Below are 14,081 nucleotides of genomic sequence, written 5' to 3' on the forward strand. Positions count from 1 at the left end.
TATTATTATTATTATTATTATATTTACATACATTTATAGTAACAGACAATGTCCTACGTGGCCTTGCTTTTCTGATAGTTGCCCTACTAATCATATTACCATCAGGTAATGTTGTCTGTTTCCAATTTGCTGTAAATTTAATTAGCTATTGTGCTTAAGCAGCTATCCTTACTGTACAATGTAATCCGACATGTATAGGGCTTCCCGCAGGATTTTGGCGTAGTGCTCAGGCAGGTGGATATTTTAGTTGCCCAAAAATTTGATTTTCCATTTTTATCATTTTTTCTGATACACATACATGTTCTTATGTTGTGTAGCAAGTTTGAGCTGATTTCAATTGAAATTGTTTTTTTTACCAATTTTCTAAGCTACTTAAAATTGGGCCAAAGCCTCTGTACTATAGTACAGGGTCGTTGGCCAAATTTTGTCAAAAATGACTAGGAGAGAATTCTCCACTTTTAAATTTTTTTTCTGATGCATATACATGTTTTTATGTTGTGCAGCAAGTTTGATCTGATTCCAATCAAAATTGGATTTTCTACGAATTTTTAAAGTTACTCAAAAACTAAGTGAAAGTCCCTATACTGGGTATAGTACAGGGTTTTTGGTGTTGGGTTGCTTGTTAGCTCATGAGGCATGGGAAACCCTCCTCGTTTATACATTTAATCTTCATTGTTGGACTCACTAAGTTAAGGCATGTCTGCAAATAATGTTGATGCATTGTTCAACAGTATTGTGATTCAAGAGGTATAGACTACACAAAGATAATTCATTTTTGTTCATCCATTAGACTCGGTTGAAATTAAGCTTTAAATTGTGTTTTAAAGTTTCTAAAAAAATTAGTATAGTATAGCTTCATATTTTTCCAAGCTGTTTTGAGTATACATGTTTGTGCTTTTATTAACAATAATAATAATGAGTGGACGTACTGAAAACACTGAAAATACTTTTACTGTTATTTTTTTCTTGCTAGTTGTTTACTGACACAATCTTTTGTTAGCTATCATGTATATATTTGAAAATGCTGCTCAAACTAAAACTGTATTGTAACTAAAACTACACTCATTTCATCTCTGGTTTTCAGTATCATCATCATTTGCTGATTGTCAACCATTTATTTTAAATTTTCTACCAGCCACTGACTTTCACTTGTACTACTGTGCTATAAAATTCATTAAATTCATTGTAATTATTTTTCTAATTTGTAATTCATTTAGGTTATGCTATCCTTCATGTCTATCTGGCCGCTAAGAAGATCGGAAGAGTCAGGTTCTCCAGTGTTTGGTTTTTTCCATACTAGGTCTCTTATCGTCACCATGCAGACATAACTCAATTAAGTATTATGTATACCCATTCATTCATTAGTAATCATGGTTTTGATGTATGCCCAGTCTATTTATCGTGTGCATGTGCAAGTTGATTTTAAACCTTATTATTAACCATCATTTTTTATAAACAACTTGTTTTTGTAATACTCTTGATTAAGAAAATACACAGTACAGACTCGTATCCGGAGTTAAACGGAAACCACGTGTCATCCCGACCCCGCAAATATTAATTTTAATATTTCGTATAAGTTTGAGCGGGAACTGTTAATTAAAGTTTTGCGGTATCATATCTCTTTGTCTTCCTCGTTACAATTTGCTGGCTATTAAACTATACTTTTAATATTAGTCTAGCTTATTTATCTTCATATCTTTTACTTGACTAAGAGGGAGGATGAGTGACAACACTAATAACTTACTAGTTAGTGTCTCTGGGAGCAGCCATGTCGCCAGTGGAGGTTCTCCCCCAGATGGACCGCTCGGACAAGATCATGACGGGAAGGAAGGAGAGGCGGCCGAGGAGAACATGGAGACCCAAGACATGGCCGGGGAGGGACGCGCCATAGAAGGTGAAAACGTCCCAGATAATGTCCGTGTAGTTATCCGTAGCCTGATAGAGCACTACGAGTTGTCGAAGGACCAGCTATCAGCCATGTATGATGAATTCGCCAAATCAAAAGACAGGGAGGAAGACATGAGACTCACTCAAGGAGGAGAGGGCGAGGGCGATGGTCTTAGCCGAAGGTTACACATTGCGGAGGAGCCTTCACTGGCTCGTGTCATGGTGTCCGTGGGTTCCGAAGATGGAGAGAACCCGATTGGCCTACAGGCGGGGGCCGGGGAGGGAGAGACAGACCAACAACTTCATGGTATGATAGGCCAGCAGCTTCTTTTATCTTTTGTCTCTAGTATAGTATAGTATTGTGTATTGTTTCGTGATTCCTTTATATTAGTGTACATATGTACATGTACATTGTTAATATTAATTGTTAGTATTGTACATGTAGATTGCTAGTATTAGTTTACATAATGTATTTTATTTTATCTTTCTCCTCCTTATCAGGTGAAGTGAACAGGCTTCAGAGTGTAGTCCAGTCGGCAATGGAGACATATGTATCTTCCCCAGTCGTTGCTAACTCCTCCACTCGGTCCTCATTGTCTCTCTCTGATGATCCCTTACCATCAACTTTTGCCCGTGAACTTTTACAGTAAGTGAAAATAAGCTAAACCTTTTGACTGAATGATGATAATATGATTTTAAGCTTTATCACGTACTGTTGTACACAAGCCCACGATGAATGGCCTTATTAGCATGTGACATAATTATTGACATTTTTATGGCTAGGGATTCAATTCACATAGTGTATACAATGAGTTCAATGTATTACTACTGTTGATAATTGATATGCTGTTATCGATGGTTTTACTATGAGTGATTAATAACAAATAAGTTTCATATAATTATTATAATTGCATAAGTACCGTACACTGGGATATTTTCGCGTTGCTATAAATATTCGTGAATCTTTCATTTGTAAGATTTTACGAAATAAAATTTTCGCGAATACCTTGCAAACTCCACCATGTGGCAATGAAAATGCAGTATTTCACAATTTTTATATTCATGACGGAGCAAAAAAACACGAAATCTGTGGAAATTTTGGCTACTCGAAAATTTCCCAGTATACAGTATTATACATGTAGTATAAAAATACTTATTAAAAGTATGATATTGGTAATATTAGTAATTAATATTGTTATTGTTATTATTATTTTTTGTTTGTCATTATTTCCTATAATAGGAGAGATCAATCTCTTGTAGCTCAAGCAATAAGGAAGTACCTACACCAATACTCCATACCACAGAGAGAGGTTGTCGAGAAGACGGGCATTAATCAGAGTCATCTCTCCCAGCACTTCACTCGTGGGGTACCAATAAAACCGGCTAAACGTGTCAAGCTCTATCACTGGTTTGAACAAGACCAGCTACAGAGAACCGGAAGTATGGTTTATTTATTCTGATTTAACATTGAATCCTTATCTTTCTATCCACCAGAGCTTCTGACTGCTGATGGTAGTTTGACTAGTGTTCTTGAGAGTCCTAAAGTTGAGGGATATCGTAGGAGACCACGCTGGCGCTGGTCACCTGTAGCTACACAGATACTTACTGAAGCCTTTAAGAAGGTAAGATCTCTCTCTCTCTCTCTCCTCTTTCTGTTTACTAATAATGTCTAGAGTGTCTGAGGTGAATAGTGAATGATGTGTGATTATGTGTATTGTAATTGTACAGTGTAGTAGTTGTGGGGGTAGTGTACTCACTCTCTGTCTGTCTGTCTGTCTCCCTCTCTCTCTATAGAATCGTTTCCCTACTCGTGAGCAGCGTCTTGAGTTGTCACGAATATGCTGTGAAGCTGAGTCAGCAATGAACAACGGGGAGCCTCTTCAGGTGCAAGTATGTTTAATAATAGACAGACACTGCAGTACGTGTATCCTCTCTAATGTACATTGTAATCCAATCAAGGTTCCCCACAGATTGACATACAATGTAGTGTTCATATCCTTTTCAGTGGATCTTTGCTCCATGGAATTGACTAGGAGAGAATTCTCCATTTTTATGAATTTTTTATTTGGGCCAGGGACTTTGGCCATATTTTGCCAAAAATGAAACATGGAGAATTCTCCATATATTTTTTCCGATACATATACATGTATTTATGTTGCATAGAAAGTTTGAGCTGATTCCGATTGAAATTGGATTTTTTACGAATTTTTAAAGTTACTCAAAAATCAGACCACAGCCCCTGTACTAGCTATAATGCAAGGTATAAACAGCTAGGGTATATTCATATTCACAAACCTGCATACTATATAATAAAAATCATACTTACTGGTACATGTACACATATATTAGCACTTTTATGCCTTCTCTCTTTCTCCCTCTCTCCTCTCAGGGTGCATCAGGAGATTCTGAGGGTATCACAGAGCAAAGGATCAACACCTGGTTCACTAACAGGAGGAAAGGGCTAGTCAGTCCATCACCAACCACTGATTCATTTAGCTCCTTGTCAGGACTATGTGAGTATGGTACTGTTGTACAGTGTATTATACTAGCTGTATTGAGTATATTGCAGTATTATAACCATTGCATTATTGTATGTCACTATAATGTGTGTGTATTGCATATACTAAATACTGCTTTACATGTACATGTTGTGTGCATTTGATATACTCTGCAAATAATTGTACTGAAGCCTCCTAAGATGGCAGCCGTCTGTCTCTGTTTTGTATGTCACTCATATTTATAATTAACCTGATTGATGTGATTCAAATAAATATAATAAAGACTATTGCCTTAAGGCAGCATGCAGACACCTTCAAGCTACTATATTCTTTAATCTCTTTCTCTCATTAATGATAGCTATCCTTCAGTCTCCTAACACTCTCACGTCAACTCCATCGTTTGACGCATCCGCCTCAGACCTCTCCCTCTCCTCCAGTGCTGCTACTCCAACTCGTACCCAGACTGCCACCGTCTCTCCTCTCACTATCCCCATCAATCTTACCAGCACTCCCTCTGTCTCTCTCGGGGCCGGAGGAAACAGCACTGACACTATCTCACTCACAACTCCCCTTGCTCTCAGCCCTGCCAACTTACAGGCTTTGCTAAGCCAGCTGCAAGTACAGTCAAATGTTGCGCCCATTTTAGCTCAGAGTCTTGGTCAGATACTAGTTGGGCAGTTGCCTCAGGGACTTTTGGTTCAGTCTCCCAGTGGAGGAGGGGCAGGGAGCAATGGGTCTGGGCCTGCTACGGTTAGTCTTGAGTCGATTACTAAGCAGCTTCAAGTGAGTGAGAGAGGGGAGGAAGAAAGAGACAGTCAATTTATTTTTTTTCTCTCAATTGCAGGTAGTTGATTCTTTAAACACTGGCAATGAGGCTACTCCAGAATCTGTAGGTTTTTAAAAGCATGCACATATTCATACACATAAAGAATAGCTTACAGACCTAAAGTTACATGTGCATTAAATAGGATTCCAACCTTTTTATGCTTATCATGAGGTCATGAAATTTATGTTATACTGGCCACTAGGTCATCATTATTTAAAATATAAAACTGCTTTACTTTGTCAGGGAGATAACGAAGGAGGTGTTGTATCAGGAGAGACTAATTCTCTTGCTGTAGAAGAAATCATTGCTAACACTGCTGAGCCATCAGCAATAAACAGCAGACAAAATTAAAGAGATACTCTAAAACACTCTTCATAGATACCATAGTATCTATGGGCAATGTGAATTAACTATACAAGGATTTGTGTGTGTGTGCATATCATATTTGTTTGGATACCCTTTTGTACGTGTTTTTGTGTTGTTAATCATAATAGTTTCTCTCCCCTTTTTTTCCTATCGTTTCATATTGTAACTTCATTTTCGAGAATAAAGAAAGCAATAATGAGCATAAAACTGATTAAATTATTTCACGAAAAACTCTGGCTCGTAAAAATTCAAGCCAAAAAAAAGTCGTTAGTTTTTGTCATACACTCATGATCTTGCTGTTTCCTTGGGCTGAGAGCTCAAACGGCATGAGGATGTCATCATCAGCCGATGCTGTGCTCTTTGCTCCAGCAGTTTTATGAGTCTTATACGAGTAAAGACTCTTTCGTTGCGAGACAGAATCAAGAGTAGTCTGACTTTGCCTGTGAATAGAAGATCTGAAGGACTTTATGGCTTTCTTAATGCTCGTCTTCCATGACTTCTCTTCAACTACCTCTGGGTAGTAATATTTTATGTAATTATCATTAGTTAGTGGCGGAGCTTTCTCCGAAGACGGTGAGAAAGGTTGGTGCGAGTTGTGTGCATCTGAGAGGCTCATTTTATTTGCTTCGATAAAAGCCTCAAGTGGGGGCGTGTCAGGTCTCGTGGGCGTGGTATCGCTAGAAGATGGTGTCTCGAGCTCGGCCTCAGTGACTTTCTTTCGTACAATAATACCTGGGATTGGATCGCAAGGGAGGAGGACATTGGGACGTTCTGGTAAACTAGCTAATGGTTGGAGAGCAGTAGTAGGAGCTCCTTTTGTTGGTATAAGAGTAGCTTCATTCACATTAGCCTGTTTGATATTCCCTCGCACTAATAAGGGGCTAAGGGATGAGACTACCTGTAATTTTTTTGTATTGCCGAGAACACTCCTTGGAACATAGCCGTACTCATTACCTGGAGTACGTACCAGTGATAGGGTCTCGCCTACATTTAGTATCAGTTCCAATTTGCTCCCTTTAGCTATGCTGATGTTATCTCCAGTGTAGTCTTCCTGAGCCTCACTATATTGAGCATGTTTGCCTGCAAGGAAAAGAGCAATGTGTTTACTCTATGAATCTTGTATAGTCTGTGATCATGATGAATTAATATTTGTGTACACTTTAGTCTTTATTTATGAGTGTTGCTGGTTTCAGAATGGATAACCATAGACTAATGATGTCTTATGCAAATGAAGCTCATGTTATGTCTGTGTTCACTTACTTCCAATTGGTGCATATATACTTGATAAGCTTGTAGCTCCTATTGTTGGAAAAATAGTCAAAATAAACACTTGTGACTTGACAAAATGAGCAAGCTAAATGTAAGCTGGTGAACAGCCACCGAGTTGTCAATCAGTGATTGTTTTATCAGCTGAGCCTGTAGGATGTGCAATCTATTTACTAATGTTGATTAGTTTGGTAGTAGGCATGACTTTCTGTTGTACCATACATATATCTATGATTGCACTAATAATAAGCTTCAGATTTATATTGATAAAGTAGCAGTCATTGTCTTTATGCACTATAATACCAAAAATGCTACTTTGCAAAAAAATTGTCAAAAACTGCTATTATGTTAATAGCTGCAAAACCTAGTTACGTTACCTGAATTAAAACCAGAGTCTTTTGACTCTGAGCTTTTATCAGTAGCAGAGCTGATGTCTGATTGAAGGGTAAAGGTTGATGCTGACGTCCTTAGTGGAAGTGGTGAAGACTGCTTCAATCTCTGTAAAAGCAAAGTGACTATAAAAACTATAGCAATCATTATATGCATGCAAATTATAGTCAGTTTGGACAGTAAGAAATGAATCAGCAACTGATAATTCATAATAGAATTACAGTATATTTGTGTGGTGTAAGCAAAGCGACTAGCCTTATTTCTGTTTACTATCTAATGCATAAATCATCGCCAAACTTGTCACGCCTGCATGAGGTAATATGAAGGTATTGTTAGTTAGTTACCTCAATTGTGTGCAGCTGTGGCTTTGGGCTATAAGAGAAGTCAATCTCTTTCCCTCCAACTATTAGTTGAAGTATTCCTTGGGTCTTCAAGTGAGAGAACTTTCGTACGAAATCCTTTGAGAGTTTTTCAATCACTATCTCAGTCGTCTGCCATACTACCAGCACTGACCTCTTCTCTAGTCTCCTCATACTAAGAGCCATGCTTGGGACCTACAAGTAATTCATTAAATAATAGTTCAAATTAATTCTGTTAAGCTTGTTATGTTAAAGCTAATACAGTGATACAGTTAAGTTGGTAAGTCAGTAGAGTGCAGAGGGAATTATCCTTAGCATCTCTTGCAACTATAATTATGGCAAATTGAACTTTCCTATTAAGGAATGCAACCACTCAATAATAATGGAAATATACCCTGTAACTATACAAAGGACATGCCTGCATACATCTTGTGTACATGCACTATTTAAAACCCAGCCACCCTTTTGATACCTCGTGGAGTTCTCTATGTTGGAAGGCTCTCACGTCTGAGAAAGGTCGACGGTCCCATGTGTCATTCAAGTGGAGCAGAATTGACTCGGAGCTGTAAGATGGATTCCTATAATGAAACCCATTTGGTACCGACTGATTCACCTCTGCAGTAAAAGCTTGTGCATACACTCCACAGTGACAAAACTTCTCAAATTCCTGAAGCTCTTCGTAGTACCCTTCGATCAGTGATCCTCCTTCATCTTCAATAAAGTTGTGGACTATGACTTGGATCAACTCCGGATTGTCAAAGCTCGTGAAATTTTGCAAAAAGATTACGATGTCATCTATGGTTTTCTTTGACTCCAGCTCTGGTATGTGATCCTGTAAAAAGTTGTAGTCGTGGCTACTGTATAATGAGAATTTCAAGAAGCGAATGAAATCGCAAACTTTGACGTTTTTTTCATTCAAGAGCTCTGCAACTTTCATTGATAGTTTTGTAAATTTATGCTTTAAACGACCAATCTCCTTCCGAGCTGTCTATATAAACAAAGAAAACAAAGTAAAATCCTAAAACTAAAAAAATTGATGCTACATAACATAACTGCAAAATTTATCACTTATTAATAAATAAATACATTTGTATAAACTATAGTGCTGCATACTTTTATTGAATGGTCGTTTGGAGGCTGTGTGGCTGGAGGAGGAAGAAAAGGATGATTTGGAGGTAGTGCAGTGTCTCCAACAACAAAAGACCCATTGGAGGAACACAGTGAAGATATTGACGGAGAAAGATGAAGAGGGAGAAGAGGAGACAGAGATGGAGGGAGATGAGGCTGTGAAGAAACTGACACGTTATCAAAAGTAGTACCATCTTTTGTGTGTTCAGCATTGGACGGAACAGGAGGAGAAGTGCTGATTAGATTATTAAGAGATGAAGGAAGGAAATTCGTAATGGGCAAAGATCCAGTAGATAAATTAGAGTTTGAGTCGCTAGGAGAGATAGGAGGAAGAGGAGAAGGAGGATTGAGAAGAGGTGGCAGAGGCAAAGTTACTGCATCTAATAATTGAGGAGTCATTTCAATTTGTGGAACAACTTGAGGTGTTTCCTCAGGTGCTTGGTGTTGGGAAGGATAAAGGATGGTTGGTACTGCCATCAATGATTGAAAGTCTGATTGCGGAAGCACTTGTCTGGCTGAAACTGGAAGTGAAGTAGCATTTATTTGTTGGTTAATAAAGGAAACTGCACCTATTAAAAATGTATTAAAAAGTCACACTGCATCAAAATTCAAAATTATTAAGTTTCATTAACACATGACTCACCTGTACTTCTATCTGTGTACATCATCGATGAGGTATACTTTCTCAATATTGCATAACCGGCTTTCTTATGATCTGGTATTTTCACCAGAGCTTTACCCAATTCTTCCCAAGTGCCACCATCTTTCAATTCTTCCCAAGCACATATTACTTCAAGGAGCCTCCTAGCTTGGTTTGGTTCGCTGGCCTCGATGTATCTTAGCTTTTCCCGACTGAGGCCTAACTGGAACCCAAGGGAGAAGTAGTCGTGTACATATAGTCTTTGTAGCTCTGCCAAGTAATCTAGAAAGATCAGTATTTAATTACTTAGCACTTGAAAGTGTGATTCATTCTCACCTCTTGTTTTAGCCATCAGAGCATAACCCAATGGGTCTTCTTAACAGGCTTTTACTTGTTCTTACTTGGTCTAAACATAAAGTTTCTTGAGTCTAAAAGGCGTCGACAGTTGTTGAAGAGGAGAACAGGAAGTAAATTAAGAAGGGAAATCCCCTAAAACATTTAAGCTAATGTTGACAAAATAATGCTAGACTAACTTAAATTAAAATAACTGATGCATATAGTATGATTCATTACACCACATGTGTTTCAATGGAAAATAAAATTTTTAAATAAACTAGCAAGGAAAGATTATATAAATGTGATCACTGATCAATAGTGTCTCCATAATCAAACACAATGTCAGTGTCACCAAGCTTCTCCTTCACTGCAGCATCTAACTTCTTAATATCTTGAGGACTAAAATAATTACACCATTCACCTACAACTCCTTTACGAACAAAGTTAAATCTAGTCAAGTCACTGTTAAAAGACTCAAGATTCTTTTTCATTTTATCGATTCTTGAGTTTGCTGCTATCTCTTCAATTAGCTTTTGACTCAATTGATATCCCAAGAATGTACTGATTGATTGTACAGCTCCTATTGGATCCTTCTTCGTCCTCTCATAAGACAGCATCAGGATATTAGGAGAATCTGTATAAAATGATTTAAAAAGATGACTCGTGGCAGTACTGACCCTTATGATCCCACCAGCCTCTTATATTATCCAATGGGCTACCATACACAACATTACCATCAATAAAATCATCAAGAAATTTACTCCATGTTAGAGGAGATTTGTGTGGAAATTGTTTTTGAACCAGAAACTGAGACACAGCAACATCTCTTGGATTCCTATAGGAGTATATGTATTTAGCTGGACTTTGATGTGGAGGACCACCAGCAACATGATCATAAGGATAATGATGTTTCATAGATCGTGGAGATTCCATTGCGTATGATCATTTAATGGAAAGTTACAGTAATCTACATCAGTAGTTTAATTGTGTCATACCAATAATAGAATCAGAAACTTTTTGATGCTGAAAATTTGGTACTTTTTAAAGTGGCCATGACTTGAAAAATTTTTTGCAAGCAACTCAAACTTTCTACATAGCATAAGGACATCAATATGTACCAAAAGATGTAATAAAAATTGGGGTAATTTTGGAACCAATTTTAGAAAAAAAACCATGGGTGCAGGGTATTTTACCAAAATTTGGAGTCTTTAAAAAATGGTCATAGCTTTTAAAATTGAAGTTGGAACCGGCTCAAACTTTTTGCATAACATAACAACATCAATTTGCATCAGAAAATGAAATAAAAATTGGAAATGATTTGTAGCCAATTTTTGGAAAAAACTATGGGCTATAATAGTACAGAACAATTTTCCAAACTTTGAAGTTTTTAAAAAACAGTCATAACTTGAAAAAAATTAAAATTGGAATCGGCTCAAACTTTATCCATAGCATAAGGATATCAATATGCATAAAAAATGTAATAACAATTGAGAGTAATTTCAGAGCCAATTTTTGAAAAAAACCATTGTACAGTTTCAGAAATTTGGAGCTGGCTGTATGTATGGAATTAAACCAAGGGCAAAGCCCTAGATTTTCAAATGATAGACACCTCATAAGGCTTTAAACATATTCATGGAGATATAGTTATGATGAGTGGTTAATTAGTGGCATTTCTTGCATGGCTTCCAAGTAGCAGTCTCCATAGTCCGTCATAGCATTCAGAAACTATATCATGTCATTAACATCAAACAGAATTATTTATGAGTAGTTTTAAAATGCTTATAACTTGAAAAATTAAAGTCAGAATTGGCTCAAACTTCTTGCATAACACAAAGACGTCAATATGTATCATAAGATGTAATAAAATTTGGGAGTACAGTGAGACAGTGACCATGGCCCTAACAACAGCTAACCTCAACTTTATCAGCTGGTTCCATTGTGTCAATGCAAGGTGAAATGATATCCAAATCTCTTTCAGGAGGGATTCCACCATTTGCTATCAATTGAATAATGTATGAAACCCAGTTGGTTCCACTTCTGACATAAGAGGTGACAAAAATATCGTCAGGTCGAGGTACTACCTTTTGCTTTAGTTCTAAAGCATGGTGTCTTTTCATTCCTGGTAGTAGTGGGATGCCTCCAGGTAGCTCGTTAAGATCTTCGTCAAAGAAAAATTCTCTATTCATGCATCTTTCACCATGAGATAAATCCATTTTTAATTATTTTAAGCAGAGGGCGTGGCTCATTTAGACTATGATTGCATGATTGCATACTATAAATACAGTAATTAGATAAAGCATCTATGTGCACTTAATATATAAATATTTTAGAAATAGACTAGATCTAGTCAATCAGTCATTATCACTGATCAATAGTGTCTCCATAGTCAAATACAATGTCAGTGTCACCAAGCTTCTCCTTCACTGCAGCATCTAACTTCTTAATATCTTCAGGACCAAAATAATTATGCCATTCACCTACAACTCCTTTACGAACATACTTATACTTTGTCAAAGCACTGTTGAATGACTCAAGATTCTTTTTCATTTTATTGATTCTTGAGTTTGCTGCTATCTCTTCAATTAGCTTTTGACTCAATTGATATCCCAAGAATGTACTGATTGATTGTACAGCTCCTACTGGATCCTTCTTCATCCTCTCATAAGACAGCATCAGGATATTAGGAGAATCTGAAAAACTTTGCATAGAATGCACTGCACATTTTAAGTACATTAATTATTACCTCTATGCTCCCACCAGCTTTTAATGTGATGAAGCTGGCTTCCATAGGTGACGTTTCCACTAATGAAATCGTCCAAAAACTCACTCCATACAATAGGGCGAACTTTCTCAAGGCCTTTGTTCAATAAAAACAAAGACACAGCAACATCTCTTGGATTCCTATAGGAGTATATATATTTGGCTGGACTTTGATGAGGAGGACCACCAGCAACATGATCATAAGGAAAGTGCCATTTAATAATACGTGGAAACTCAATTGCCTATTATCAAAAAATCATTCATTATGCACAGCTTAGATGATAACTATACCTCTACTTCTTCTTGTGTCATTTCATCAATAGACACAGCAAAATGATCCAAATCTACTTCTGGGACTGCTCCATCATTCCGTATCAGCTGTACTATGTATGATATCCAATTGGTACCACTTCTCAAGTAAGAAGTGATAAAAACATGACTTGGGCGAGCAGCAAATTTTTTGCAATGATCCAATATATCTTGCTTTTTAGATCCTGGGTACAGCAACAATCCATCACCAATAGTATCACAGGTATCATAAAAAGAAATACTCCCTGTTAGAAATTTTTCAGCACTATCAGCTAGGCCCACATATCCAGTCATTTTGTGAAATAAGGTGAATGAATAAGAACAATGAGAGCTGCAGACCAAGAAAAAGCAACGTAGAGTTTTGAGTATTTTGACTGCCAAAATTTTTGTGCTATTAATATTGCTGCAGCAATAATTATTTGGCTGCTAAAATGTGTTACCCAAAAATTGCCCACAATCACCTATATACTCTTGGTAGCATAAATTTGTCTGCCATGTATGTTGATGCTGCTGTTATGCATTATACCAAAGGAGGTCTCAGCCGCATTTCAAATTTTTATGTTAGTAACTAATGGTCTAGCTGCTAAATGGATTGCATGTAATAATCAGTCATATCAAAACAGTGATTCTATGAAAATTCCAATTTTATAGCATCCACATGCTAAGTGGATGAGCTTTGAGATGACTAAGCATAATTACCTGCATATTGTAGTCGTTTTGACTCGTGGAGCAATTCTATCATTCTGTTTCAATTATGACTATTGAATTGAAAGTAAAAAACGAGTAACAATTAAAATTCATTGCTTAGGGTTATCGTTACCAAGAGGCTTAGTATACACATTACTAAAAGAACTAGTAGCTAACTATTGCTCAAATATGGCTATACCATCAGATTCATGCACCTCACAATAATCATGACTGTAAAGAATGGGGAGCAGCCACCCCATACAAGTTATGTACCATCACAGAGTCAGCCAAGAATTAAAAAACAAACCTTAACAGTGGTGCCTGGGGGCAAGGGTCTGGCCAGCAAGACTAAGTGGTGCCCTGGTCCTTTAAAGGTACTGTATAAACACGATACCAAGAGTACATAATTATTGTTACCAAAGATATCACAAATAAAGCAATAAAGCCTCCCAAGCATTGATGATATCATCATAATTATGAATTATGATATTATCAGTCTATAGCAGTATATGCATTTGACGACTTCTGTATAAAATCAAAATCATCATAGTTAATTAAAAGAGAAATAAACTATAAATTTACAAATCTGTTCATAAAGGATTCAGTTCCTTCAGTTCAATGTTATAAAC

At 37.0% G+C, this 14,081-nt stretch overlaps 3 protein-coding genes and 1 pseudogene across 6 annotated transcripts; 1 reads left to right on the plus strand and 3 right to left on the minus strand.

The window, feature by feature from the left end:
* Positions 1 to 1,598: 1,598 nt before the first annotated feature.
* On the plus strand, positions 1,599 to 5,748 carry LOC100633356 (hepatocyte nuclear factor 1-alpha-like). Of its 4 annotated transcripts, XM_020003836.1 has the most exons (10): positions 1,599 to 1,894; positions 1,943 to 2,194; positions 2,389 to 2,533; positions 3,128 to 3,327; positions 3,382 to 3,509; positions 3,682 to 3,777; positions 4,277 to 4,400; positions 4,744 to 5,168; positions 5,230 to 5,274; positions 5,455 to 5,748. In XM_020003836.1, the coding sequence occupies exons 1-10, from the start codon at positions 1,720 to 1,722 to the stop codon at positions 5,560 to 5,562; spliced, it is 1,698 nt and encodes a 565-aa protein (XP_019859395.1). In that variant the 5' UTR covers positions 1,599 to 1,719; the 3' UTR covers positions 5,563 to 5,748. The 4 variants fall into 4 exon arrangements, with proteins under 4 accessions (XP_019859395.1, XP_003390473.1, XP_019859394.1 ...); XM_003390425.3 differs by having other exon boundaries at positions 1,599 to 2,194; XM_020003835.1 differs by having other exon boundaries at positions 1,599 to 2,194; positions 4,744 to 5,135.
* Positions 5,731 to 9,882, minus strand: LOC109587603 (uncharacterized). The gene is made up of 8 exons (XM_020003833.1): positions 9,697 to 9,882; positions 9,364 to 9,642; positions 8,706 to 9,289; positions 8,065 to 8,580; positions 7,578 to 7,787; positions 7,221 to 7,341; positions 6,838 to 6,876; positions 5,731 to 6,657 (listed from the first exon to the last, which is right to left on the minus strand). Exons 1-8 carry the CDS (start codon positions 9,710 to 9,712, stop codon positions 5,855 to 5,857), a joined length of 2,568 nt encoding a protein of 855 aa, XP_019859392.1. The 5' UTR covers positions 9,713 to 9,882; the 3' UTR covers positions 5,731 to 5,854.
* A 6-nt stretch (positions 9,883 to 9,888) lies between these two features.
* Positions 9,889 to 11,890, minus strand: LOC100633483 (sulfotransferase family cytosolic 1B member 1-like). The gene is made up of 3 exons (XM_020003837.1): positions 11,610 to 11,890; positions 10,374 to 10,632; positions 9,889 to 10,330 (listed from the first exon to the last, which is right to left on the minus strand). The coding sequence occupies exons 1-3, from the start codon at positions 11,880 to 11,882 to the stop codon at positions 10,002 to 10,004; spliced, it is 861 nt and encodes a 286-aa protein (XP_019859396.1). The 5' UTR covers positions 11,883 to 11,890; the 3' UTR covers positions 9,889 to 10,001.
* A 78-nt stretch (positions 11,891 to 11,968) lies between these two features.
* On the minus strand, positions 11,969 to 12,524 carry LOC100633607 (sulfotransferase family cytosolic 1B member 1 pseudogene; annotated as a pseudogene).
* Between the last annotated feature and the right edge of the window lie 1,557 nt (positions 12,525 to 14,081).

The sequence above is a fragment of the Amphimedon queenslandica genome, unplaced genomic scaffold (genome assembly GCF_000090795.2).
Source record: "Amphimedon queenslandica unplaced genomic scaffold, v1.1 AMPQUscaffold_12511, whole genome shotgun sequence".
NCBI lineage: Eukaryota > Metazoa > Porifera > Demospongiae > Haplosclerida > Niphatidae > Amphimedon > Amphimedon queenslandica.